The 27,208-nt window shown below is 46.9% G+C and overlaps 12 protein-coding genes across 13 annotated transcripts; 5 read left to right on the top strand and 7 right to left on the bottom strand.

The window, feature by feature from the left end:
• Nucleotides 1–1,303: 1,303 nt before the first annotated feature.
• FOXG_10838 (uncharacterized protein) lies at nt 1,304–2,713 on the bottom strand (the record flags this gene model as incomplete). The annotated part of the gene is made up of 3 exons (XM_018390309.1): nt 1,304–2,054; nt 2,136–2,399; nt 2,463–2,713. The coding sequence occupies 3 exons, from the start codon at nt 2,711–2,713 to the stop codon at nt 1,304–1,306; spliced, it is 1,266 nt and encodes a 421-aa protein (XP_018248744.1).
• A 2,746-nt stretch (nt 2,714–5,459) lies between these two features.
• On the bottom strand, nt 5,460–6,558 carry FOXG_20389 (uncharacterized protein; the record flags this gene model as incomplete). Its single annotated transcript, XM_018400672.1, has 3 exons — nt 5,460–5,667; nt 5,709–5,998; nt 6,493–6,558. 3 exons carry the CDS (start codon nt 6,556–6,558, stop codon nt 5,460–5,462), a joined length of 564 nt encoding a protein of 187 aa, XP_018248743.1.
• A 2,288-nt stretch (nt 6,559–8,846) lies between these two features.
• FOXG_10837 (uncharacterized protein) lies at nt 8,847–9,776 on the bottom strand (the record flags this gene model as incomplete). The annotated part of the gene is made up of 1 exon (XM_018390308.1): nt 8,847–9,776. The coding sequence occupies one exon, from the start codon at nt 9,774–9,776 to the stop codon at nt 8,847–8,849; it is 930 nt and encodes a 309-aa protein (XP_018248742.1).
• Nucleotides 9,777–10,254: 478 nt separating this feature from the next.
• FOXG_20388 (uncharacterized protein) lies at nt 10,255–11,846 on the top strand (the record flags this gene model as incomplete). The annotated part of the gene is made up of 4 exons (XM_018400671.1): nt 10,255–10,590; nt 10,640–11,058; nt 11,120–11,438; nt 11,502–11,846. 4 exons carry the CDS (start codon nt 10,255–10,257, stop codon nt 11,844–11,846), a joined length of 1,419 nt encoding a protein of 472 aa, XP_018248741.1.
• Nucleotides 11,847–12,758: 912 nt separating this feature from the next.
• On the bottom strand, nt 12,759–13,656 carry FOXG_20387 (uncharacterized protein; the record flags this gene model as incomplete). Its single annotated transcript, XM_018400670.1, has 2 exons — nt 12,759–13,448; nt 13,631–13,656. The coding sequence occupies 2 exons, from the start codon at nt 13,654–13,656 to the stop codon at nt 12,917–12,919; spliced, it is 558 nt and encodes a 185-aa protein (XP_018248740.1). The 3' UTR covers nt 12,759–12,916.
• Nucleotides 13,657–14,407: 751 nt separating this feature from the next.
• Nucleotides 14,408–15,454, top strand: FOXG_20386 (uncharacterized protein). The gene has a single exon (XM_018400669.1). It carries the CDS (start codon nt 14,551–14,553, stop codon nt 15,328–15,330), a length of 780 nt encoding a protein of 259 aa, XP_018248739.1. The 5' UTR covers nt 14,408–14,550; the 3' UTR covers nt 15,331–15,454.
• A 703-nt stretch (nt 15,455–16,157) lies between these two features.
• FOXG_20385 (uncharacterized protein) lies at nt 16,158–16,439 on the bottom strand (the record flags this gene model as incomplete). The annotated part of the gene is made up of 3 exons (XM_018400668.1): nt 16,158–16,257; nt 16,306–16,316; nt 16,365–16,439. 3 exons carry the CDS (start codon nt 16,437–16,439, stop codon nt 16,158–16,160), a joined length of 186 nt encoding a protein of 61 aa, XP_018248738.1.
• Nucleotides 16,440–17,501: 1,062 nt separating this feature from the next.
• On the bottom strand, nt 17,502–18,616 carry FOXG_10833 (uncharacterized protein; the record flags this gene model as incomplete). The annotated part of the gene is made up of 5 exons (XM_018390307.1): nt 17,502–17,656; nt 17,712–18,030; nt 18,097–18,207; nt 18,288–18,365; nt 18,446–18,616. The coding sequence occupies 5 exons, from the start codon at nt 18,614–18,616 to the stop codon at nt 17,502–17,504; spliced, it is 834 nt and encodes a 277-aa protein (XP_018248737.1).
• A 621-nt stretch (nt 18,617–19,237) lies between these two features.
• On the bottom strand, nt 19,238–20,321 carry FOXG_10832 (uncharacterized protein; the record flags this gene model as incomplete). Its single annotated transcript, XM_018390306.1, has 2 exons — nt 19,238–19,785; nt 19,847–20,321. The coding sequence occupies 2 exons, from the start codon at nt 20,319–20,321 to the stop codon at nt 19,238–19,240; spliced, it is 1,023 nt and encodes a 340-aa protein (XP_018248736.1).
• Nucleotides 20,322–20,845: 524 nt separating this feature from the next.
• Nucleotides 20,846–22,663, top strand: FOXG_10831 (uncharacterized protein; the record flags this gene model as incomplete). Its single annotated transcript, XM_018390305.1, has 6 exons — nt 20,846–21,145; nt 21,209–21,671; nt 21,740–21,875; nt 21,925–22,092; nt 22,149–22,398; nt 22,466–22,663. The coding sequence occupies 6 exons, from the start codon at nt 20,846–20,848 to the stop codon at nt 22,661–22,663; spliced, it is 1,515 nt and encodes a 504-aa protein (XP_018248735.1).
• Nucleotides 22,664–23,221: 558 nt separating this feature from the next.
• Nucleotides 23,222–23,547, top strand: FOXG_20384 (uncharacterized protein; the record flags this gene model as incomplete). Its single annotated transcript, XM_018400667.1, has 2 exons — nt 23,222–23,250; nt 23,349–23,547. The coding sequence occupies 2 exons, from the start codon at nt 23,222–23,224 to the stop codon at nt 23,545–23,547; spliced, it is 228 nt and encodes a 75-aa protein (XP_018248734.1).
• A 503-nt stretch (nt 23,548–24,050) lies between these two features.
• FOXG_20383 (uncharacterized protein) lies at nt 24,051–25,876 on the top strand (the record flags this gene model as incomplete). Of its 2 annotated transcripts, XM_018400665.1 has the most annotated exons (5): nt 24,051–24,451; nt 24,519–24,950; nt 25,004–25,311; nt 25,376–25,390; nt 25,453–25,876. In XM_018400665.1, the coding sequence occupies 5 exons, from the start codon at nt 24,051–24,053 to the stop codon at nt 25,800–25,802; spliced, it is 1,506 nt and encodes a 501-aa protein (XP_018248732.1). In that variant the 3' UTR covers nt 25,803–25,876. The 2 variants fall into 2 exon arrangements, with proteins under 2 accessions (XP_018248732.1, XP_018248733.1); XM_018400666.1 differs by having other exon boundaries at nt 25,376–25,876.
• Nucleotides 25,877–27,208: the final 1,332 nt, after the last annotated feature.

The following is a 27,208-nucleotide window of genomic DNA, read 5'->3' as shown; positions in this document are numbered from 1 at the left end:
GAATGGTGTTTCGACAAATCAAGAGTTCAGCTGTCCCAATCTAGACATAATTTTCAATAAACCCCCGGTCTACCTGCAGGGTTGGTTACATCTGACATGTGTTACTACGTTAGGTTAAATATAGATACCGTAAAGATCTATATGTTATTATAGTTTGAGGGAGGGGTCCCTTGTAGGTTGGTATTTAACCGTCTGAGTAGTTATGCCTGTCTATTTTGTCCTCCATAATGCTACTAGTTATCCTAGACCTGCGTCTTTCTTGTGGTTCTCTACAGCGACTGCACCAATGAAACGCATTGGTGCGATTAATTGTTGTTCTGAGAAGTCCCCTTGACGGCTGTTCAGTATCAGACAAATGAGGACCTAATGCGTCAGTATCTATCTATACAGCTATTCTGAAAGAGGGAGTATTCTGGTGTATTCCCATTTCAATCACTCTCTCACTTCCAGCCCCATCCGGTCCTCCATAACGCCCGCAGGGCTGGTCTTACCCAGGATCAACCACTGTGCTGCATTAACCTCTCTGGGAAACCTTCAATATCATCTTACGAAATTCGGACAAGGCAGCATAACAGATCTTACACTCTTATTAGGGGTATCAAGGATGAATAGTCGTGGGGTCGGTGAGTTCAACCCTAAACTCCACTTCCGTGACTCTAGAACACCACAGCTCTCCACTGTGTTCATGAAAAATATATCCTGTTCGGGAGAGCTCGCATAGATTCGCTTGTGACTGGCTGAGAATCTTTAAATATGTCCAGTCGCAAAGATAGCGTCATCAGCATGCTTCGACTGAAGTCGTTTTGGTTTTAGGTATTCTCGCCAACTAGTAGAATCTAGGTGGTGTATGTGTCGATGAGTCGGAACCACCGTAGACTACAAATAGAGCGATGGCGGCTGTATGTTAAGGTATCGTATGCACAAGAGAGGGAAAGAAGACTACAAATAAAGTCAATCTAGAGTAAGATATTATCAAACGGTTAGAACGACGTGCTTATAGGATACATAGCTTAACACATTACCAGGGTGATTAGAAGTTATATTTTATAGTATTAGGAGAAGGCTTTAGTTCTGCATAGCGTTCTTCAGGTGATCCAGTATGAGTATAATTTATATACTGGAATAAGTGGGAGCCGGAGTAAGGAACAGGTTAGTAGGCGAAAATCCAGAATATAGAAGAGTTACGAGAAAGAGTTACGAGAGGTAAATGAGATTGGGGACATAAAGTCGAAAGTAAACGATTTATTAATTTGCAGCTAAAAACACAACTAAGTTCGATGCCTATATCAACACTTAAAGATCCTCAAACCCTCGCTGTTAGCGATGTCGTGCTTTCTGTGTCCCCGAAAGCATGCACCTTCTTGGCAGCTCTCATCTGGTCCAGCTGAAAACCCTGCTCGTTATTTCCGTCGGCAGCATTCATTCTGTCAACAAAGCTAGACCCGTTGAGATCGCTTTCCTCTAGACGGCGGCACCCATTCCGTAAACTAGCAATAACCTGCTTACACGCGGCTCGAGAGGTATAATAGTAGATCAATGCGTTCCAGAAGCCCTGCAGAGGAAGCACAAATGCGCTTAGATATCCCAACTGTACAGAGGCCTTACCGTCAATAAGAACGTACAGACGGTTCGCGCTCGCGGGAATCCAAGTAATAAGCATCGCTGTGAAAAACAAAAGGGCGCACTTGGCATAAGACATAGCTGCCTCATCACTCGGGCTGCGTCTTCTGCGATCCGGGTGCTGGGCCCTGATGTTGCGTTGCTCAGAAGCATTTGCTATGGGCGGAGCAGGACCAGTGTAAATATTTGCTGAATGAACTGGTTCGGGTTTAGTTGCGGATCCAAAAGGCTGGCCAAAACCAGGCGGAGCAGAATCTGATGTTGTAATTGTGATTTTAGTGGTCTTGGCAATGCCCGGAAGGTCTGAGTTCTGCACGACTTGGGACGAAGTGTTCAACTCGTTCGAATTTGAGAAGCCATTCAAGCGATTCCTCCATTTATAGATAGTAATCCCGGCGCGGACGTATATAGCAAAAGCGATAAGTATGATGAGCCTAGAATAGCGTTAGAACTGTTCATGCCGAGCGAACCGTAGGGCCATCGAGTATGGCCAAGGAACAGCAGGGATGGGTTACCATATAAGTCCGTAAGTAGCAAGCTGCCAAGCATCCCACTCTACGGTAAGCCAGCACCACAAGTTCGCATTCCCGTATGCACGAACCCCGTCTTTGTTCCTTACAAAGATAAAGGTGACGGCTATAATGAAAGGAATGCCGTAACATAGACCGATGTGAAGTGGCTCTATTTTACGTAGTCTAACGCCGTCGAATCGATAGTAGAAAGTGAGGTATACGTTCGTAGCCATAGCTAGGGCCCAAAAGACATCCGCAAACATGAATCTAGAATATGATCAGTAACCGAGTAGTAGATTAGACCATAGGCGTTGTATTAAAATGACTTACGTCTCGATTAGAAAAGCTTGCGTTTGGCACCCCGCAGAATTGGGTTGATCGATGAAACTCTTGGACATAAGTGTAGCGACATTGCTCATCATATTTCCGAAAGAGGCGTAAAAAAGCATTCTGCTGATGGGCTTATGAAACAGCTTCGAAGAACAGAAGGTGGTGATGATAAAGAGAGAGCCAAGAAGGCTAGGAACTGAGCATGTGCGCTCTATAGCGCTAATAGCTGATGCTGCTGATGTAGTGACCATGGTGAATAGCTAATGGACTAGCTACCTCATAAGAAGTCATGAGTGAATAGAAGGACGCATACTCCGTAGATGGTTGTAGAGTTCCGTATGAGAGGGCCTTTAACAGCATAAATATACAAGTAGAAAGGGGCTCTAGGAAAGAGTGGACTGAAGTTGAAGGGGGGCGAATCTTGCTTCTTTTGCATGAGATCAGCGCACCGATAGCTTCGCTAGCGGGCCCCGTTTTCAATATGGATGGAGAGGTAGCGGGCGATCTGCCACTACCCCTAACTAAATTAATGAGACTTGCCGCAATAGAAGTTGATCAGTGCCGATCTCTCATTCTGTATGGGGTCCAGGAATATACGCTAGTTTTAATACCCTTTTCCTCTTTCTACCATATTAACTCAAGAAATCCACTAATAAGCCAATAAAAATAGATAACAAACACGTAATAGCTTCAGGCCATTTTAGACCAAGGTTTAGCTCGCAAAGCCGGCTTATACCCACCTTCCTTAAATCACATAGCTTGACTTTCTAGCCTTGGATCCACAGGGCATGGTGAATTTCATGAGTCAATACATAGTTCCTTTTGTCAATATAACTCATCTGTGGTAATGTGCTCTTCTTATTCGAATTACTATAGGCCTATGGTGTCTTTTAAAGGGAGCCGTGATACTGACGTTGACGGAAGCCATCGTTGAGTCCTTCGGTCACGAAGCCGCGGATGTGAGAATGTTCACCTCAATATCCTTGTAGAACTTCAGGGGATAAGCATATAGTTAATGGGCAGTGTAAATTATTTCCCGGAGGCTTTTTGCCGCGAGTTTCATGGATTCTCGTCACTTGTCTAAGGGACCAAGCGTAACTATGCTTGTTTCCGCTAGTTTGAGGACCTCTAGTGCGGTTTAGGACCAAGTTGTGACAAGCTCAGCCCTAGCGCATATTGAGTCTGTCGTGTGTGATATACCCAGTGTCCGGACTAAAAGTCCATAAGCCCCGAGCCAGCCCCATACCTTCCCTTTTCAATTTAGCGCCAATAAAATGATATTATCGGTCACTTGCTACAGTGGGCGGCTGGATATTTATTGGTTTAAAATACTCTGCTCCATGATGGCTACCTTGACGCTGTCGGACTAACCGTTTTGCCGAAGCCCAGTTTCTCCACCCCAGCCACTTGTTTACAATCCACAATTCACACAATCTACACCAGGTGGACGGGCCCATTACCAATGGTAATTGGTACACTAGGGCGTCTTGAGATCCTAAGCAAAGGATATCCTCGCGCAGGTAGGGCATACTCGAGGAATAGAAGGCGTTGACCATATATCAATGCCGCAAGGTTAGATGTATATAACCTGGCCGAGAGGAAGCCGTTAAGATCGGGTAAGAAGCTAAGGATCCTACTTAAATATACTAATAGAGTAGAAGCGGGATAACTATCTATAACCTCTTTAGTATTAAACTTTATAATTAGCCTAAATAGTAGTTCTAATACCTCTTCTATTAATAATAGTATTTTTTTATTTAGCCTAACCCTTATATAATTTATTCCATTTTAATAATTAATTACGCCTTACTTAAGTGCTTTTTTATATTTATATTAACTTTCTTAATTATTTACATAATTATCTTTAGATTCCTTAGAATCTGTTAGAAAATAGCTCTTATAGCCACTTAAGGTATTATCCTCCCATCTTCCTCACTTATCAATGCTCTCTTTATCTAAGTTATCTTTTACGGTAGCGGCGAGGGTTAAGGGTTGGTTTGTTCGATACCTGTGGAGTTGCTTCTCGCGAATTCGAGGCTGGCAGGAAGATAGAACTACTTTCCCGCCTAACCCCAGAGTGCCCTCTAGGTTTATTTAAGTAGACTTAGGGTAGAAATGTTAGTAGCAATATTCCTGCTTTCTTCTAGGCGGCTTTATCTTAAATTAGTTAACCTTGTATTTTTCTTCTTCTCCTTTGATAATTAGATATATATTCTCTTATTAATAAGATATTATTTACTACTAGAATTTCTTCTATTATTAATAAGCAAATGCCAGATTCTTTATTTAATGTTTCCCCTTTTACTTCGGTATTAGGCCATTTAAATATAGAATATGTAATTTTATTCTAGGTAAAGATAGTTCTCTTTGACTGCTGGCTATTTAAAAACATAAAAAGGCGCCCCTAACTTATACAGCAAGGACTTAGGCTGTTCCTGAACTAAACTGCTTACCAGAATGAAAGGCTATCTATTGCAATGTGATATTACCTTTCTTAAATATAATATATATTTTAGTCCCTAAATATCAAATCCTAATATTACTAGTCACCTTATATATGCTTTAAACCTAAGTTAGTTTAAAGAATTCGGTATATATAAAGTAGTTTAGTGCTCTTTTTGTGCATTTTGAAGTCTGAGCCCTGAACTCTCAGACAGCAATGACATCTAGTGTATGAAGCCGTGGGGGCTGCCCAAGTCGCCTTTGCCGGTGGGTAGGGCTGAAGGCGAAGTGATGAAGCGTCAGAGTTCATCCTGGGAAATTACCATCAGCGATATCTTCTGGTCATTTTGTGAGATCTGCATGTTTGTGATGGTACTCTTGATTAGCGAAAACCTATAAACTAGAGTCCTTAAAAGCCCACGACATACTCCATTACTCCGAACCGATAATGCAATCTATGTCTCTATCTAACGCTCAACCATAAATCGTATAGCTTACCATGGTCTGTAATACAGAAAGACTATTTTTACCCCAGTCAACTTGTCAGTGTCATGCTTAAATGCTTTTGCCATCCAGCTCACCACGTGAACGCCCTCCAAGATACAAGTCATAAATTCCATCAGCGGATTTCATCCGGCTTCGATAGATCCACTCAGCCCCGCCAGAACTCTCGCTAGCCGCCATAGCATGCAGCACCTTTGCCATGGACGTGGCTCTTTCTGGAGGAATGACCACCTTTGTAGCCATGAAAGCAACAACCATACTAAACAGAAACTGAAATGAGACAATGGTAGCAGGACAAACCAGACGTAGTCCCGGTGGTCGACGTTGAGACTTGATCCCTTTGTCGGTGGGAGTCTATCAACCACGATATCCGAATTGACGGCTGCTACCATTGCAATGACACCGGCTGCAAAGCGTGACATTGTAAGCTCCATGGCCTGCACCATGCCTTGGAGAGAAGTTCCAAACGGTGACTGAGATGGGTAGACTTGGTACTGCAGGTCAGAGTTGCTCAGTGTAGAGTTGACCGAGAAGCCTTGCAGGGCGATGGCATGGGCTGCCAAAAGCCGGACAAGTTCCGGAACCTCGTGCTGTGCAATCGTGTCGTTAGTGACGGGGTCGACGGTCGTATTACATGAGTAAAACCAGGGGTACTTGGCCGCTGTTTCACAAGCCGTGACGGTGCTGCAACCAGGACCACAGTTGGTAGATGTGTTGGTGTCTATGCTGTAAAGAAGAAATAGATCCACTAATGTGTTTCTCTACAAGTAATTCGAAATTCACCTATAAAGGCACCGTCAACATTCGCGTCCGATGTATTATCGAAACTTCAATCAACGGCGCGACTCAAGTATCCAAATAAAACTCGATGTTGCTGAGATGGGCACATGCATCCCGGGGTAATTAGAGCCCGACTTGCAGGTCTGCCTACTCTGCTATCGTGACGCTGTAAACAGCTCCAGAGAGTTTCAGCCTGAGTCCTCTATGGGGGCTTTGTCGACTCCTCAATCTCAACCAACCCATGCCTCTCTTGGCTCGTCAATAACAGGTTCCCTAACCCACCAGCTCTACATTGTTTGCTTACCTTTTCAATTACCGATGCATCCGCACTGCTCAGTAAGCTGTTTTCATCTGTCGCTCGGAATACCATGTGCTAGGTCCATATCTTTCAAGGTAATTGCTTGAAGCCAATGCCATTTACAGGCGGCCGAACAGAGACCAAGGTATAGTAGAGTATAAGGAAGATGTCATCTGGTTGGTCTTGGATGACGAACAGCCCTCAAGGCGTGGTTGTTTTCAACCTCGAGGCAGAGCATACGTGGGACCAGAGTCGGTCACCCTGGGAGGAGTTTGGGAAAGCAACAGTCTTCTGATATGCTTAGATGTTCTGGGCCGCACGATCGCCATACTGAAAGAACCAATGATTACTTTCTTGTCCGAAAGGCCTTGAGAATATTCTCGAGGTCCATCGCGTACTGGATCGATATTTACAAGTGTTAAAGAACCAACCATCTCTGCATTTCTTTACGATGGGTAAAATTATTGTCGCGTTGGGATCCTACTTAGGTGACCTGATGTTTCTTTGTATTATTAAAGCCGCCATAGATGAAGTAGTCGGTAACTGCGGCATTGATGAGACTCTACGACATAATATACTGCCAGAACTGGCGGTGTCTTTGGTAAATGCGCTTGTAGAAGAAGTCCACGAGACTCAGCACGACGAGAGATTGGGACATGAAACAGGAAGGAAATTATCTCAGAAGACTCTTCTATGTATAGTTCCTGCAAATATCCTTAGTCTCGAGAAGAAGCCCGGGAGAGCACTGCAATCAAGCTCGACGTTACAAGGGACAAAGAAGGTGGTGATGATGGCACGAGTAGTTGTTTTTGAGACGAAGGCTCTGTCTCTGCAAGACTTACAGTGTATAATTAGTATGCTCTGATGCTCTCAGGAGCTCGCTGAGCTGAAGAACGAGGTAAAGAGGGCGGTCTTGTTGTGAAGCTCAGCTCTGGCATTGAGCACCCACCTAAATCTCTGTGCTAATTCTTTATCACAGCACGAGGATTGGTGTAGACGCAGAAACGATGGTCTGGTACGCAAATTCGCTGAGTATGAACGCAACGACTAGTCGTCGTAATGGCTCTTGGGGATTTTTTGTAGTCCTGTTATCGTGCAAAGTCTCTGGGAGGATTACACCGGAAATGGCTTGGCTTCCCATGATTCATCTATAAAGAAGAGTCAGTCTATTTGAAACCCGTGTATAGTCTGATTTCGGAGCATCAGGCTATTGATTCTAATCGTTTGCAAGGGCTTGATCTGGTGTTCGACAACAGTGTTCGTGCTGTTCTTCCGCCAGTCGCCTCACGATATTACAAGCAACTTCTCAGTAAACACTTTTACAAGTCGTCGATCGTTCCTGATGTATATTCGGCCCATATGCCGTCTGAGAATTACGATCGGTTTTGCGTAAAAGAGGCTGATTGGTACAAAGCCAAGATAGCATAGCCTTCACTCTTGAGTACGCCAAGAAGACTCAAAAGAACCTTATGATGACGGCTGCGACAACTACTATAAGTGTTGACCAAGTAGCAATGTTCACATTCATTCACAGTATATGTCTTGAGCTTCGGAGTCCACTAATGGCTGGGTGCGTGGGAATTTCCTGCAGGCAATAGTCAATTTGCAATTATGAGATAGCCCAAGTAGATTTCTTGAGACTCCTAACCATACCCACTCTCTTTACCTGCTCACCGTGTCTTATTTACCCCCCTTCTTGGGCTTGGATGGGAGCGGGCGACAGTCTCCTCCAACCTAAAACTTTCAGTGCAGGTTCAGGCTGTTTAGCTGTATTAATAGCCTAAGTGTTATATATAGCCATGAATTGAATGCTGAATGCGCTGGGTTACATTAGTTCGATCGATGTCTGCGGAGAGTTAGTTGTCTATATGTGGATTACTGTCATCGTGACTACAAGCATTAGGACTGCAGACTTGAATCAACACATTGGGTGTATCATCTATCACAGCCAGAATCGCGCATGTGTTAGCAAACCTCATTGGTCACCAATATTCGACAGGCTTAGAAGGTTGCATTATGCTCACCGGGTGATCTCCGCTCTGGGCTTTACAACAGCATAAGCGGAGTTTAACAGTTCCCATTTAGCGGAGGAAACCCGTCGGGGTCTTAGGCGATGTACGTGGAAGCTCAGTGGAATCTTGTTCATGTATCTGGAAGAGCGCGCATCATGGTGGATTCCTGTTGCTGGTTTTACGTTAAAACCTATATCGTGGCCATATATAATATGATTCTTATTTAGGGCTCTTATGGAGGTGTTAATTCTGTCCATCTTGGGTCATTAATACGTGTTCAGGTATTGTGCTCAGCCTGTCATATAGAGCTAAATTTCTGAGAGATTCCCATTATTCTATCAAGAATTACTACATAGTTACTACATTATACCAATCCAACGTCAGAATTGTGCCAGATTCACTTTCGACGATATAAAGAGTCTTCCCATCCCCTCCTCCCCAAGTCAAGTTCGTCGTGCCCGAACCAAATCCCTTTGTCGTAATAGCCGCTCGCGGCGTGCCATCCTTCCGGTGCACAAACACAGTGCCCAGCGTAGAATGCGCAACAAAAAGATCACCCTCACCATTCGTTAACAACCCATCTGGTCCACCAACACCGAAGTAGCTCGAAAACCTCCCTGTCCGCTGCGCACTGCCATCAGGGTACAGCGGCGCAAGCCAAACACTATTGTCCCTCGTCATGGCGACGAAGAGGTTCTTTTCATCTTTGTCAAGAACTAGACCATTGGGTGAAGGGCAGTTACGAAGCAGCACCTCGACACGATTATCGCCACTGCCCGTATTGAAGCTGGAGCTGATGCGGTATACACGCCCCGTCGGGTCTTGAAGGCCGCTCATGCCCTGATCTGTAAAGATTATGCTGCCGTCGCGGCCGACTATCAGGTCGTTGGGGCCCTTGAGTCGCTCGCCGTTGAAGCGATCCATCACGGTGGTTATGGTCTTGGTTTGGAGATCAAGAGCAAGGATGCCCTGTTTGAAATCGGCAATGAGGAGTTGATGTCGTTGTTCATGCCATGCTAGGCCGTTGGGCTCACCGTCGTATTGGATCACAAGATCCCATTCTTTTGTGGTGAGATTGACGGCGAATATTCGGCCGTAAGGTATGTCGGTCAGATACAAGGTGTTTCCTCTGACAACTGGACCTTCGAGGAAGCTATCGAGCGGTCGGCCACGCTTTTGGTTCGTCGAGTGCTCTGATACACCAACAAGGCGGAATTTGGATGGAAGCGTGGTCAGGAGCGTTGGCTCCAAGACGGGAGGGGGGGCGAACCAATTCATCTCGCAGGATGATTGATTGATGCGCAGGTGCAGACTTTCTGAAGTGAGCAGCTCGTGCACATAAGTGGCAAACGCATAGTTACATAGGCCATTAGGTCTACAAAAGTCCAGAGCGGGACTTTGCCGTACATACGCACCCGCTAGATCTTAAGGACGGGCAAATGCCGTACGGGCTCGTGTGTGGAGATTGAGTACGGAGACTCTCCGCCTCCAGTCTTGGGGCGGTGTGCTCCGCTTCCCCACGATTCCGGGGCCCCGCGGGGAAACTTATTCTAGATGCCGGGTTGTTAATGAGCATATGTTGATCCCCCTTTGGTTTGATCATTGTATCCAGCGGATTTCACCCGCCACCGCTTCCAACATGGGTATAAGGCCAATCTCTCATCACTACATAAACGATGTTATATCTCGCTCAATCTCACTATTGCCCAACTGCTCTCAAACCTCTTCTCCATTCAAGTAAAGACACGTGCATATCATGTCGGCCCCCGAGAAACAGCAGCCATGTCTCCACCTCGAGAACAACACGGAAGCCCCAAAAGCAATCACCGAGACCGCATTGCCCTTCAGCCCAGCGGATGAGAAACGACTTGTCAGAAAGCTCGACAGGACCATCCTTCCTTGGATCATGCTCCTCTACCTTCTCTCCTATATCGACAGAAGTAACATGGGTAACGCCCGCAATATTGGCCTCGAAGAGGATATCGGCCTCTCCAGCGTCCAGTATCAGATTGCTTCGGCTTCTTTCTACATTGGGCACCGTCATATTCGGTACGATCGGCGCTCTGATGCTGAAGGTCGTGAAGCCTTCTACGTGGCTAGGTATCTGTGCCGTGGGCTGGGGCGCTGTAAGCACCCTACAGGCTGCGTGTGTCAATCCCGGAGGACTTATCGCGGTGCGTTTCTTCCTCGGTGTCTTCGAGGCATCCTTCGCCCCTGGATGTGCCCTGTACCTCAGCTTCTGGTACCTCAAGTCTGAACTATCTCTGCGCATCGCGGCCTATGCGGGGATGAGCGCCTTGAGCGGTGTCATCTCGGGCGTCGTTGCCTACTCCATGGGTCTTGCCAAGAACATGGCTGTTACCTCCTGGCAGGGCCTGTTCCTTGTCGAGGGTCTTCCAACAATTGCTGTGGGGGCTGCTACTTTCTGGATGCTTCCTGGCCGACCAGAGTCTGGCAAATCCTTTTGGTTCACGGACGAGGAGCATCAAATTATTTTGAACCGAAGGAGCAGGTTCACCAGGAACGCTGATGAAGGCATTAGCAAAGCTCAAGTGAAAGCGTAGGCCCATCCTCTTTTCTTTTCCAACTGACATTCCAATTACTAACAAGGCTTCTGGCAGAGCTTTTCTCGATTACCGTCTTTACCTTTTTTGCGTCATGTATTCCGGTCTTTCCTTGTCCCTCGCCGTAGCTGCTGTTTTCCTGCCTACAATTGTCAAAGACTTGGGTTACCACTCTGTGCAGGCGAATCTCATGACAGCTCCTATTTATGCCGTTGCTTATGTCACTTTACTTGTGACGGCCACCCTATCTGACAGATTTCGGACCAGAGGTATCCCTATCTCTATCGGGGGCTTGATCGCTGGCACTGGATATATCTGTCTCGGTCTTTTGAAAGATGACTTGGCACGATATGTGACATGTTTTCTCGCGGTCACAGTACGTGCGTCCCTTTGCCCGTTGGGAACGCTTCCAAGTCGCTGACTGACCGCCTCATCCTAGGGAACATACATGGCCTTCCCTATCGTCCTTACCTGGATCACTTCAACCTTTGCTGGAGACACAAAGGCAGGGGTCGGCCTTGGTATTGTCATTGCTGTCACTCACGCTGTCGGTGTTGCTGCGTCCAACATTTATCCTAAAACTGACGCGCCTTATTATCTCATGGGGAATGCAGTATCAAGTTCCCTCGTGTTCCTGACAGCCTTGAGCGCTGTCATTATGAGTGTGATGCTTTACAGGGAGAACCGCCACCGCGACAGGCGTTTCGGTAGACCTGAAGCAGATGTGCCCATCGACATGGGAGGCGATGCTGACAAAGCCCAAGATTATCGTTATGAGATTTGAGGCCTTTGGGTTGTTGGAGATCAAAATCTCTGAACAATTGGTCTACGTATGAGTATCAGGTCTTGAGTGTTCTATTTCTCACGGGGCAGTTGCGGGGAAGATTCAGATAAGATAAGATAATGGTTAGAGAAGCTACCACCCAGGTCAGACTAGTCCCAGTGCAGAGTAGTGAACATGTTGCGCTGTGAGCAGCCTATCAATTAAACCCACCATTTTACTGTTGAAGGCGTTGAAGCTCAAAGACTGCATATATAGATACATATTCCTTCTCCTATATATGAGTATAATGCAAATATATTAAAAGGGAACTCTTGTGCATATATCGAATGATTAAAGGCAATATGATGTCGATCTGTCGCCTCACTTGAATCAACCGCACCAAGACAAGAGAAAGGGCGGAACAGAAGCCATACTCCTTTGCCGACCATTTTAAGACAATGAGAGAAAAACAAAAGTGCTCTTCAAGATATCCTGCCATTCACTGATACGTGTTATAGTGCTTAGAACCCCTATATCCTAGTAATCTAGGCAGGGCCGACCTTTTGGCATAGGTGCTAAGCCCATGGATCCCTTTTTTTGCATCATTCACGTTACCTTAGAAAAGCACTGAGGCTGTGCTAACAACTTTGATCCTTTAGAGATGCGTCACCAGAAATCACACTCTCTTTATATATAATTTACGCGGCGCAATAGTAGGAGCAGCAATATTTTATGCTGCTAAGATATAGAATTGTTAGAGGAAGTAAATATAATTGAGATAAACTATAAGTCTATATATTCCAGGTTAGCTGAATTATCTCTGCGTTAATAGGGTAGGCCTGAGATTAGATAAGTGATAAGATAATTAATCGGTTCCGGAGAAAGGTTAAAGCCGATCTGAGCGAAGTCGTTCCCTGGCTCAAATTGGCTTGACTCTTGATGAACCTGGCGCAAGAGAGAAAAGTAGGCTGAGGGTCATAACTGGTAAGAAAGCGTGCTCCAAGGGAGCCTTGCCTACTGAAAACGCTGTAATGTCGGCTTTGCCTGACTTCTTTTGGCCTCAGCGAGGGGCACAGTCTTATCCAAATTGATCAGATCATTCGCCAGGCCTGGATTGTTGACACTCGGATTGCGATGAGTCTGTGAGTGGCGGTATAAGCAAGAGCTGATGTACCACGAAACATATCAGATCGTGGTGACGGACTTCGTTGGGATGTTGATGATATCGACTTTGGTAAATGCAGACGGGCGGCAAGAGTGCGAGGGAATGAGTCGATGGTAGAGCCAGTTACATCGAATGACAGCGGCGGATGATCGAAGATAGAGGTCGGCGGGCGAGTAGTTGATGATTGTGGTGTTTTGTCAGCGTTGAAGGGTGCTTCTGCTTCGGGTTGTTCCCTGCGCCTTCGTTTTGAGGGGCTCTCTATCGCATAGCCGCTGAACCTCCTCTTGGCTGTTTTCAAAGATGTGATTTGCTCGTGAGTGTCAATAAATTGACTCGAAGGATCAACAGAATCGATCCACGCAGGAATCGCGTCGATGCGCATCCCGAACGATGCTGCGCTGCTGATGTGATGGTCGAGTTGCTGGTGGAGATTCAAGGTGGCGGGACAAATCTGGCTACTGTTTCGTATGGGTTAACCTGACGACTCCCTGTCTGCGAGGGAATTGTTAGTGTACCCGGTATTGAGCTTGTCTAGATCGGCATAGTACACGGTGTATCACTATATTTAACCCAGAAGCTAGGTAGCTTTCGGTTCAGTGGCTCGGACTTACTATCGACTAATAACAAAAGGCTAACTTACTCTCCTGGAGTTTGTACTGCATTCATGCTCGGTTGAGCCTTTCCCTTCTCTTTAGATGCTATAATAATCGAGTTGTTCGCGTGCCAATTATTACAAGCTCCTTCGAGGTTATTCTCTTCGTAATTGTTCTCTTTCTAAACATAGCCTTTGAATTGTACATAAGCACCATGAGTAAAACTAAATAAATATATTTCTAGCAATAGTTTCCATGATCTGGGCAAATAATATTTACGGTTTTATTTAATCCCATTCCCGCTTAGCTATTTGGTATTATGGCATCGTTGAACGTCTTACATCCGGATCCTGCAGTCTTAGTCTACCTTAACCAACAGCATACTCTTGACTCCCTCTTTAATCGCGCCCCTCACAACACCAACTACTCTTAAAAAATATTAATAAGAGGCACAAAGATGGCTAAATGAAATATAGATACATAGATGAAACCACTAATTATTAACTAAACTGTTTCAAAGATCTTAACCCTAACTATTGTTTATAGGCGAGATGAAGCGCATTGTTAATGGGTTCTAATTCGTCTTAATTAAGTAAACTTACCAAGGGCATAGGGCAAACTCAGCTACCTTGCCAAGATTGCCAGGGCTTCTTTGGTTACAAATGGTATTGATGATACTGTTCTGTTACAGGGTCTGTGTCAAACCCTGCGCAAAAGGGATGAAACTGTATCACTATGCGCGCTTAAGTACAAGAAGCGCTTGCAATACGCGGAACCGACAAGATATATTTTTGAATAATAACCAAAAATACTATAAGTAATGGGGAAGATTTCCTGTTTCTCGATTGAATTATCTGCACGCAAGTCGTCTTCCATTCTCTTTATTCGCTTCTTTTCTTGTGGCAGGACCACTAATACATTTCTACACTTCTCAGCCAACCCCTGTCGACGTTTCAAAACAAACACAATGAAGTTTCTGTCTCTTATTTCTCTCTCAGCTGCGGCTTGTGCCCTTTCCATACAGCCTCGGCAGTTTGGCGGGTTTTTTCGTGGGCCGCCCAGTTTTACAAATGGCGATATCATCAATGGCGACATTCCGCAAAATGATGTCAACAACGGTGCCAATCAAGGTGCTGGAAATGGGGCAAATAACGGCAACCTTCCGCAAGATAATCCACAAGGTGGTGCTAACCAGGACAATGGGAACGGGGAGGGTAATGGTGCCAATGGCGGAAACAACGATGGTCAGGGAAGTGATGGCGGGCAAGGGAATGATGGTGGTCAAGGAGCTGGCGACGCAACTGGCGGCGGTGATGCGGCTACGGCGGACGGCCAGACGGTAGTGTTTACCGAAGTCAACGGAGTCCCTGGCAACGAGTGCCTTACGTTCCGAAACAACGGCGAAATCGTTGATGCAGCTTGCGTCAATACCGCTGCAGACCGTCAAGTTACTCCCTCAACGGTCAACGGGCAGAGCGCACTTCAAGTCCAACGAACCTTCACCGCGGGCTTCAGACCTGATCTTGTGGACGTTCAGGCATGTATCGGATTCAATGGGACTCATTTCCGGGCTGAGGACTGCAACGCCCAGGGAGTCGAGCCAGTCACCTTCCAGAATGGCCAGTTGGTAGCGTCGGGCGGTGCTTGCGCGAGCGGTCATGATGATTTGGCACAGATGACGGTCGACACCAGCGGAGCCCAGTGTGCGACTTACACAACCACCGACGTGCAACCTGCAGCTGCTTAAGCAGGCAGTGAAGCTTGTTATGCTATGGAGAATGCAAAAGCAAAGATTCCAAATAGTTATTATAGCCTAGTATTAATTATTAAAGGAAGGTCTTGTGATTCGTATAGAACCACGTAGGGTAGATAGGAATAGTTATGTATTAATAAGTGCTATGGCTTGACAAAACCACGAGAAAGTCATCCCATGACCTCCGCAGAATCTTATATTATAAGATCAAATCATCAGCCATCTCCTATAATTATATCACACAGTGGCTTAATATTAATAATAAAGATTACACCCTCTAAATATAAATATAAAACAACACCTAGAGGCAACAGAAAGCAAGTAGTATATTCCAGTAAGAGATATTACAATGGCAGAACCTCTAGTTAACAGCATGGCAGTTACTAGAATATTAGTAAGTAATCCGAAGCAGATACAGATGCAATGTGTGAGGCGACCTGGCACGGTTAGTGAAGTCCAGGCCATATCCACCACGAAATCCCAACTCACCATAGCGAGCGCGGATGACTTTTAAAAAGGTATAGGTGTTCGTTGCTCTTCTCTTTAACTCGATTGTAATGGCGGCAAATAAGATGATCTGCACTATTGCTCCTGAAGCGTATTGAAATTATATATTAATATTAACAAGGCGGCACAAGGTCACGTTCTTACATACCCAGGCCATCTTCTGACCAGCATGCGAGTCCTAATGCCCAACCAAGCGTCGTCGGTGAAAGCTGGTATGCCTCATATGTCATGAGAGGTTATACGCCTGGTCACAAGAATAGTCCCGAAACTACATATCTGTAAGCAACTCCAGATGATTGCAGTAGTGTTGCCGCCTAGGCCCAACTAGAAGCAACAGCAGAGACGACTAGACCAGACTTGACTGTGCTGCCAGCCGTGTTAAACAGTTCCGAGTTTTGCTGCTCGTTGTTGTATCTATCAGGTTAGCCAAGACCATGTGGATGCACGACAAGGCTTCAATACCTATTCAGGATCTATGTCGTCAAGCTCGTGCCCAATGAAAAGAGAAAGCCAAGACTGACAACGATGCCGTATCCGTAGGCTTGGCTCAAGGGAGACTCAACAGTGCCGGAAGATGGACCACCACCACCTGCCATGATTGCAAATTCTTGTAAAACAAAGGAGTACCTCTTTGACAAGACAATTACAGCGACCATGCTCGTCTAGCCAAGAACTTGACCCAATTACCAAGGCTCACACTTTATATCGGAGTCTTGAACGCATGTTTCGCAAGGTGATCGTACATGTTCCGATTGACAGTATCTGGGGTTTAAAGCCTGACAGGCGGCCACGCCTATCAAACTGATTTGATTGACAAGTAGTCAATGCTTTTACATTCTTTACGCTCGTATCATCTGTGCCTCTCGCCTCCTCATGTGGTGTTTTTGGAAAATTTTGAGGTTGTCGCAGAAAACTCTTTGACCAACAGTTCACGCAGCTGATAAAGGGGCTCCAAGACTCCCACCTCGCATTAACTGAAGAGGCTTTAACACATCTTCCCAAACCTATACACTGAAGCTATTGGGCTCCTAGCGCATAGCTGGTTTATAGTACTATTCAGGCGAGATCATAGCCGATTCTGGGGATCGTCGGTCGTGCGAAACGCTACCCTAAAGGGCATAATGGCAGAGGTGCACCCGTCTGAAGTTTTAGGTTCCAGATGAGCCCAGGGTTCTCACCCTTATCTACCTAGTATATGGTCGGGAAATCAATTCTCTCACGTAGTTTTTAATGGTGAGAAATCACTGTTTGATCGGTTCGGGCCCCGGTATTCTCTGATCGAACTGACAGTTAAGGTGACCTGCAGGACAGACGTGATCTGAAAGCTGAGATAGCAGTGGATTTCGACGCGCATGTGGCACGAGATTTGGGAGAACCTTCGCAAAGACCCCTGAACTACTCAGGACACGTACATCGCTTACTACCGACTGGGGCCCACACAGAACACGCATCAAACATTTCCAACCGACTCTATTGTGTTTGCGGCGTCCGGGCGGCCTACGAGGCACGCGACCTCTGTGGTTCCCAAAGATTTTGTTGGGGACTTGTATGGGCTTGCAGTTCTTGGGTGGAAGTCTCTTTATTATCATCTAATCGTCTACCAGAGTCCAAGTTCTACGTATACCGCTCGACCATCTGTCTCCAGCGCGCCGTCGCTCTTATTGAAAGACGATTTTATTTGTCAGAGTCCCAATATTAGATATCTCAACTTCTACTATGTCCCCATCCTTCAAGTTAAGCTTAGGGTTCTGGAAATAGCCAATCCCTGGCGGCGAGCCTGTCATAATCACCGTGCCTGCTGGCAGGGTTGTCCCTGGGACGGGTCAGTTCATGAGACGAGAAGAACAATTTCTTGTACTGTAACTCACCTTGGGAAAGGAAGCTGACCAGGGTCTCTGGGCTGTGTATCAAGTCGCAGAGGCTATTCTGGAACACAGTGCCGTTCACCTTTGTGGTGATCTTCTTGTCCCCCACGCCGCCAAACGTCTTGGCGTTTGTGAGGATCGGTCCCAGAGGCGCAAACCCATCGTAGGCTTTGCATCGCGTGAATTGACCGCCGCCACGCTTTGGGTCTTGGTAAGATCGTGCAGTCAAGTCATTGCCAATGGTGTACCCGAGGATGTAGTCTGAGGCTTCTTCAACCTTGACGTCTCGCGCATCACGCGACAGCACGATACAGAGCTCTCCCTGTGGCAACAAGCATCAGCTTAATTAGACGGCTTCCTCGCGGCGGTGGAATGAGATAATCCGTACCTCGTAGTCGAGAAAGCCGTTGGCCGCGATGGGAGGGATTGGCACTTCCCCCGGTCCGGCCAAAGCCCTTCTCGGTTTGTACCACATAACCGGATCTAAGGGAACAGGGAGCTGTATATGAGGGGTCAGTAGATTAGTAAACCGCTAAGAGTCGGGCGACGATAACATCGGCTCAGGTAGGTCGGCCTCACATTCGCTTCCTTTGCATGTTCCCTGTAGTTTGTTCCAAGGCAGATGATGTCTCCTTCAAACGGTAGTGGGGAGAGAATCTGTGTCACGAAGTCAGTCTTCTTCATGCACCCGATAATACGCTTCGCGTGGATTGCTGTCGGGTTTCCTTGGAGTGTACCTTGACGACCTTGACAAGCCTACCGTTTTGCTCAACCAGATCTGCAAAAGAAGCATACCCCGTCACGGTTGAGCTAACTATTTCGGAGGTTGTGTGGGGGGCTGGCAGAGAAGCGAGGTAGGTCTGACCCTCGTCATCTAGGAACCGTATCAAATGCTTCCAAGTAGACATTGTCTTGATGTGGAATATTTGCGCCGCAAGGAAACCCAAACGATTATTGGGCTTTAATCGGGTGTCCAGTCACCTTGGCATCTATTATAGCTCTTGAACGAGAATCAAAGCATGTCTGGATCATTGCCAGAGATATAGATCTGCATGATAGCCCTAGTCTTTCTATCAATCCGACCGGAGCAACTTCAGATCGTTTGTAAGAAAATAATAATCCTGGACCCGTCTCCTCCATAGTGTTGCATCTGATGTGGAGAGAAGAGGGGACGGACCGGAGGGACTTGGTCGACCCCACCATACGTTCCTCCGGATCTTCACGACTAGCCCCACAAAACCTGTTGGTGCCGGAGGAACCTGGATTCTAGTGTTTTGTGGGGGGGGGGGGGCGGGGGGGCTAGGATATGCCTGATGACATGAATTTTTGGCTAACCACGTGTTGGATATTGCAAAGGTAGGCGAGAACGCCGAATGCGATCATCTTGGAGCTCTCATATGGAAATGACTAATAGAGTTCATCAGGATGCCAAAGTTCCTCAGTTTACGAGTTATTCAGTATGTTTACAATGTTCAATATAAGTCTCTTGATATCAGTACACTAAATCCAGTCCAGTGAGGCCGAGAATCTCAAGCTGCCGTGGCCCTTGTCCCATCAGCGGTCATATCTGCAGGAAATTCGGGTCCCCATATGGATAACGGCCCGGCCTTGCTCCGCTTGGTGCCCGTCTTGACGTTGACAAGGTCGCCATCGGCATAGTGCTCTATGGTAAATCCACTGGGGTCTCTCCAGTAGTCGAATATCTGAGACCCCAGAATGTGTCTGCCTACACCCCAGACAGAGTAATAGCCCTTGCTGGCTAGCCAGTCGTGACCCAGGAGCTGCGTGTCAAAGTCCTCCACCTCGTAGGATGTATGGTGCATGCGGTCATGCTCTCCCGGGGGCGCACGTGAGAGGAACAGCGAGTGATGGTCGGAGAAGCGCTCCCCCAAATCCAGATGCAAAAAGGTGATGACATCCAGATCTCCGTCTTCTCCTTCATATTGCACATCCGAAGGAACGAAATTGAAATTGTCTGTATACCATGTGACTTCCTTGGCCCAGTCTCCGACGATGAAGCCGTAGTGGCCTAGTTTATGGACCGTGGCAGGGCCATGGCGAAATCTCTGGAACTGGCCTGGAGGTGACACTATTAGCTACTAACCTCTGGCTAGCTAGCAACCGAGAACGAGACTCACCAAATCTTTTCTTAACAAGACTACCGTTGAGAGGACCCTGGCTTTCGGCAAGCGAAGATGATGCGGACTCGTTAGGACTTCTCTCCTCTTGCCCATGCACGACATGGAAAAGAAACCCCGAGGGGCTCTTCAAAGTTACTCGGCGCCCACCGCCTGGAAACGGAGACAGCTCGGAGACCACGGCACCGTCGAGAGCCGCGGCCTTATCGAAGTCGGCTTCTGTCTGAGCAACGAAGGCCGCACCACCGAAGGCCTGGGCTCCCGTGGATGATTTGCGAGCGACATAGCAGTAGGGGTCCTTTCCGTAGCCACGGTAGAGGTTCAAGTCCGTATCCTGGTAGGCTGGGATAAGCCCAAAGTCTTTGGCAAAGGGGTCGAACTTTTCCAGATCCGGATGCTCAAAGTAGACGTGGGCAATTCGTTCGAGCTGGATCTTGGACGGGTCGTTTTTAATCTCAGGAAGCACGGCAGCCATGGCGTTGAGTTGGGCCGAGGATGACGGAGGGCGAATTTCAATACTTGTTATTTTGAGAGGATAACTTTGGGAGGTGGCCGGTCGGGCGGCTCCATGTGAGGGGTGCCAACTACCACTTAAAGGGTTCAGTTGGGAATGGGTTACAGTGGTCCAAGAGATATTGACTCAGAATGATACAGTTGCACAATTACGTGTCCGCCTTGGCTAAATTGGCAGCGTCGGAGGATTTCTCGGACTATTGTGGTGTGAAGATCTTCCGGCGGCCTGTAGCAGCGGAGGAACATTGCTCCCGTGTGATCACTTGGCACCTATCGGCGATGAAACAACCAGTTTGGTTTCAGTATGCCAGGACAGAGGTAAGAGTGGGATCTTGGTTGGGAGCCAATAAGTCCAGACTCCCAAGACTGAAAGATGTCGTTCCCTTGAGTATGCCTCTTGGGTATTTGAGTTTCGTCACACTACCTACCTGATGATTCACGACATAACAAGAAAAGGGGCGTCAAGATCATTATCTGTCAAACACAATGTCACTAATCACCGAGGACAAGATCATCATCATCTTGACCGTCCTTCTGGTCGGCTGGCTTGTCAGTCTCGTCCGCACCATCTTACGCCCTGGGCTTGGTAAAGTTCCCGGCCCTTGGTTGGCAAAATTTACACAAGCCTGGCGTATCGGACTCGTATGGAAAGGCAATGCCCATGAGGAGTATAAATCGCTTCATGACAAGTATGGCCCGATAGTTCGGACCGCGCCCAACGTGGTTGACATATCGGACCCGACCTCAATAGCAATCATCTATGGCATCAGCTCCAAGTTTCTCAAGGTATGAAAGGCACGACGGACAGATGGCATGTGGAAGAAGACCTGACATGAGGCCCTGAGATAGTCGCCCTTTTATCAGACTTTATCAGTCTTGTACCAGAACGAATTGATGGATAGCATGTTCACAACCGCCGATCCCCATGAGCACAAGGCTCTCAAGCGACCGGTGGCCCAGAAGTTCTCAATGTCTTCGCTGCGGACGCTGGAATACCTTGTCGACCCCTGCAGCGACATATTCGCAAAGGCCATGCTCGATTTGCAAGGACAAGTGGTTGATCTAGGCGAGTGGGCTCAGTGGTATGCCTTTGACGTCATTGGGGCCATCACATTCTCCCGACGTTTTGGGTTCATGGAAAATCGCAAGGACGTCAAGAATATCATCTCGGGCATCGAGTTGGGGCTCGCATATGCGGGAATCGTTGGACAGGTGCCATCGCTGCACCGATATCTTCTAGGCAATCTTACCTTGAGAAGGATCCTCGGCCGACTCGGGGTTCCAGATCCGATAGCCATAACAACAGAGGCAAGTACAGAGATAGTTTGCCAGGCGTAATGGATCAGCAGCTGACAGACAGGACGTGGTAGATGGTTTCAGATTGCATCAGAGAGTACGACTCGCAGCCATATTCGAGCGAACGAGCAGACTTCCTGGCCTACTTTCGGCAGGAACAAAAGTCGACGGGCCAACAAATGAGCCAACGAGACTTGATGAATCATTTGATGAACAATCTGTATGTTTGGAACCGAGACTCCCAGAAACCTTCTGACACTGGCCTACAGATTGGCTGGCAGCGATACCACTGGGATTTCCCTGAGATCCATCTTTTACTATCTGCTCCACGATAAGTCCGCATACAAGACTTTGCAAAACGAGATTGACGAGGCAGATAGGGCGGGCAAGCTCTCTCCCACCATCACCTTTTCTGAGAGTCTTGGACTGGAATATCTGTAAGCCTCTCTCTCCTGTATCCTCAACAGAGTGCCTTTTTTGACGACATCCATAGCCAAGCATGCATCAAGGAAGCTCTGCGCATGCACCCTGCCGTGTCGTACCCGCTAGAGAGAGTGGTCCCTCCGGGCGGGGCCCGCTTGTGTGGAGAGTATCTGCCAGGTGGCACCATAGTCGGCGTCAACGCGGCCGTCATCCACCGCGAACGTGACATATTTGGACAAGATGCAGATACTTTTCAGCCCGAGCGGTGGCTACACAGCAGCGAGGAACGCATCAAGTTGATGGACAGGCACAACCTGGCGGTGAGTAGCCGGGCGCATGAATGGGACATCTTGAAGGGCAAGAAGAGGCTGACCACACAACATCTAGTTTGGTGCGGGTGCGCGGACGTGCATCGGCAAGAACATCTCCATCATGGAGATGTCCAAGTTCGTACCGCAGGTGTTGAGGCAGTTCGACCTAGAGTGGGCGTCGAGCGAGCCAGGGTGGAGGGTGAAGACTTATTGGTTTGCTAAGCAGACGGGGTTATTGGTGCGATTCCATCGGCGGGGCAAGATCCGCGTGTAACTGCCGTCCCAGATGCCGATACCGTAAGTAGCAAGACGTCCTTCGTAGCTCAACATTAGGCCCCAATGCCATTCGCTGGCCGGAACACTCGGGCGACAAGCCTAGTTTGAAATTGCGGGGAGGCCCCTCGTCAAACACAGATTCGCAAGGGTCATTTGGTACATCATTCCCACCTGTATTAGCCTGTGGTCAAAGTCCTCACGATGTAGAACCTGTATAATAAAACACCTCGGTAACTTGCATTGACTTGCGAAATAGAGTCAAGATACGTGGCGTTATGCCTGATGGAGCCTTGGCGCAATCGACAAGATGAACCCGGTTTGCGGGGAAACCCACTCCCCCTGATGCATGCATCCACTTCATCCTTCACCTCTCGCTGTGCTGTGCTGTGCTGTCTTTTCCTTTCCTTCTTCTCTGTATCCTCGAACCACCGTGCAAGATTTGCCGAAAGCCTTGCTACAGACTCGATAGCACACTTCTGACGAAATTCAATCATGCTCTCTCAAACTCCCAGCACTTCCTCTGCTCAGCCTGCCTTACCGAGACTGGGCCCGACGGATGGCCAGCAGGAAGCAGTCAAGTTCCGGGTTTGTGATCATTGCAGAATGTGCGTCGCTTGTCCAGTCGGATGCTTGTTGTTGTTGCTTTGAGCAAGTTCTTGCTGACACAGCACGCCGAGACACAGAAAGAAGACAAAATGTGAGCTTCAAGCGCGTCAGATACGTGGGCGTGTTCGCTTGCTGATTCTTCTCAAGGTGACATGGTCCGCCCGGCCTGTGGAAGCTGCCGGTCCCGCCATGCCGTTTGCACCTACAACAGACGAAGGAAAAAACCTGGTATTCGCCGACACTCTGAGTAAGATTGTTGGGTACGACGGTAGCTGATCTTTGACGCTGCGTAGGACCCCCTAAGGGCTGTCAGAGGTGGAGCAGATCCTTTTCCGATGCCAACTCAACCATTTCGTCCGGGATTCAGGCACGTCGAGGCGCTCCGTCCTTGTTATCATCACTTGCAGAGGAGCGTGGTAGGCATCACGAGGCCATTGCTAACTCAATCGACACTGCCGATTCGGCGGGGTGGATGCTGATGGATCACGATGCCGTCGCAGAGTGGCCATGGCGCGATAATCCAGTCGGTGACGTCTCGCCATACTATCCACTAGGCCAACCATTTCCCAAAGACTGCCTAGGGCTCAGCCCCGAGCTTGAAGCATATTTGTGTGTGGCCCAGATTCTATCACAATTGAAGCGTTCAAGAGTTGTCTGACCCTCGTGGGCATAGGTTAGATCTGTATTTCACACACCTCCAGCCGATTTATCCCTTATTCCGCCGTCCCTATGCTTGCCTGTCAAGCCGCAAAATCCCAGATCTCTCACCACGCCTCAAAATGGCCATCTATGCTGTATCAGCTCGATTTGCAAGCCCGGACGTCCTCGGAGGCCCGGCGTCGTCCAAACCATTTGCTCAGTTTGCCATGAACCTCAATCAAGGCTCTGATCTCACCATGGATGAACTCAAGGCATCTCTCCTGCTCTATGTTTACGAAATGTCCGAGACTGTGAGATGGGATACAGTGGCGGAAATCGCGAGGATCACCCGCATGGCAGAACTCTACTATGCTCTTCACTTCGATAGTAGACCCGGCGAGCCGAGGAAGGCCAGTACCTTTGACGACGGGATGAGCTTGCGGAGCCAAGAAAGGGAAATCAGCTCAGGTCTTGCTGCTGAGGAATGGAACAGCGTATGGTGGTGCATCTACTCGCTTGACACGAGCTGCAGTGCTGTTGCGTAGGCACAACCCAGGGATCCAATCCCACCGTATTCAAGACTTCTATGCTAAGTTCCGAGGCAACAGATCATTCTCCAATCCCATTACCGACAACCTACAAGCAAAGATGGCACTCCCGGCAACATCGGTTTCCGAGTTCACGAATCCATCCCTCTGTGACCAAGAATCGTCTGAAGATGGGTCACAGTTTATGATTCCCTCAGCCGGGGCGAAGCACTGGGAGACCATGAGCATGATATTCTCCAAGGCTTCGTGCCGCAATCGGAACCTATATTTCGGTACATGTTCACTGATGCGAGCAGTTACCGACCTCCGATCTCTCATGATACGGAGCGGTGGCCGTGACATACAGAAGCGGCTACACGAGCTCGAGAGCGACTGCACAGCAACGTCTTTTGCACTCCCTCCGTGGTTTTTCAATGCAACCCGTAACTTTGGCGTTGCCGAAACAGACGAGGAGCATCAGCGTCGGCTAGACGTGCTTCTTGTTTGGTCAGGGTGAGACAAGCGGTTGCCCGCCTGCGCACATGACACAGCACTGATTTTAACAGGGCAAACGTGTTGCTGTCCATTTGTGCGGCAAAGATCAGTACCCAGAGTGCTTGCTCGGAGCTCCAAGTCCTATGGCTCACAATCCTATCCAAGGCGAAGGAGACGGTCCGGATAATTCAGAACTGGAAGCCTGGTTATTTCAAAGCCATAGATCCCATGTGCTCGTACCTGATACTCCTCTCCGCATCCGTCCTCGCTTTCGACGGCGAGCTGGGCTCTACAAACACATCGACAACATCTCAGTCGAGTGAACACCTCGACCTTCTTCAGTTGTTCCTGAATCAGATGGGAATCAACTGGCCAGTAGGTGAGTGACAATGGGCTCGCAGAGATGCCAACTTTTGACGACTAACTCCCAAATTCTGCTGCAGCATGCCGTCTGGCAAGTACGTCATCTTCAAAGCCATATATAAAAGAAAACTTAGAAAGTTAACATGGCTACTACCAGATACTTTGAAGTTATTGCGGGCCAAATTGTCGAGGCAGAAGCCAGTACACGAAGACGCCATCAATTACCTCATCGACCTCACCAGCCCCCTAAATGGAACCCTCATATGTCCTGACAAGAATGGTGTCGATAAGCAATCGCCGCTCGCAGAGGAAGCCTCGTCATTCCTCTTTCCAGCGTTCACTGCCTCTGCTGCCCCAGAGGACTTGACCGCGCATTCCAACGGAAGGTCGCCAAACAATGTTGACTACCAACTTCAGAACTATCAGTGGCTCGACGAGTTTGACCTTGCAAGGTTGGACGATGTTACTGCGGGAATGGATCCGCAGATATGTTTCGAGCAGTTCTGAGTAAGGTACCCATTGGCTCGAGCCGCGGGGGGGCTATCTAAGTAAACTTAAACTATAAGATATATATAAAAGGCTAGGATAAGAGGAATTAATAAGATAAGAAATAATAAACTTAAAAATTACTAGAAAAAAGGAATTAAAATAACTAATAAATTTTTAAAAATTATATTAATATAATAATAACTTTTAATTTAAAATATTATTAATAAGTTATTAAATATTTATTTTAAGTATAAAAAAAGTAACTTATAAATAATTTATTAATAATTAAGAAGAATATATTATAAATAAAATAATATATTTTTTATATTTACTTACTTAATTTTAATTTAAATTTTAATAATTATTTTAAAAATAGTTTTATTTATATTTTATAATAAGTATTTACTTTAAAAAGATATAATACTTAATAATTTTAATATTTTCTTTTTCTTTTTAATAGCCTTATATAAAACTATTAGGCTTTAAATTATTATATAAAGGGTTAAATAATAAGGTCTTAATAATTTTTAAAGTAAATTAATATAAGAAAGTTAAAAGAAATTAAAAAAAAAAGGTTTTTTAACTAGGTTATATATTACTAAGTCTAGGTTATAATTAAAATAGCTAATTATAATAATATTAACTTAATAAAACCTTACCTATTAAGAGGTAATAGAGATTTAAATTATATTAAATTTTTAGAATACTTAAATAAGTTTTATTTAATTAATATATAATTCTATATAAAAAGAATTACTTATAATATATAAATTAAATATATTTAAATAATTATTACTTATAAATAAGTAGCTTTAAAGCTAAAGTAATTTAAATATAGAGTTTTTAATTATTTATTAAATTTAAAGTTATATTCTAAGAAGGTGCATTAATTTACCCCCCTTTTTAGCAACCTTTCTACTCCTTTACTGCTTAAGTTAACATCTTAAGGGCTGCATTTAATTGCAACCCCAGCTGCTTCGGGCTTCGGGCTTGTGAAAAGACAATGAGATCCGGACGGATTAGTGCATAGCGGGTTGCAGGTTGGAACCGATCCCGGAAAGCAGAAGGGTTATAATGTGGCATCAGTGGCTGGGCCATGATCCTCACGGTGTCTTCCTCAGTGCCGAGAAAGAATTTGTTAGTCTCCAAATGCGACAGCAATTCGGTGCCATCGTTGAAAGTACCCTCGCATAGTTCAATAATATCTTTCGAGAGAAGGTACGGCGGCAGGCTCGCTTCATCGAGTATTTCCTTAATACCCACGGCCTCCTCTTTGTCGGGGTGACGCAGAAGGAGAAGGGTAAGCACGCCACTTTGCTTCCAGATGACCTCATCAGATAGCTGAGTGACGCCAGTGATGGTATTAAGGCACACCTGGGCCGTCTTGACACCTCCCCCTTCCTTCTCCAAAAAGAAGCCGCTGT

The sequence above is a fragment of the Fusarium oxysporum genome, chromosome 1, assembly GCF_000149955.1.
Source record: "Fusarium oxysporum f. sp. lycopersici 4287 chromosome 1, whole genome shotgun sequence".
NCBI lineage: Eukaryota > Fungi > Ascomycota > Sordariomycetes > Hypocreales > Nectriaceae > Fusarium > Fusarium oxysporum.
This window is presented reverse-complemented; position numbering and strand designations above follow the sequence as displayed.

Bases quoted from the DNA above. Each gene is read 5' to 3' on its own strand.
- FOXG_20386 (XM_018400669.1), top strand. From the start codon at position 14,551: ATGAAGTTTCTGTCTCTTATTTCTCTCTCAGCTGCGGCTTGTGCCCTT.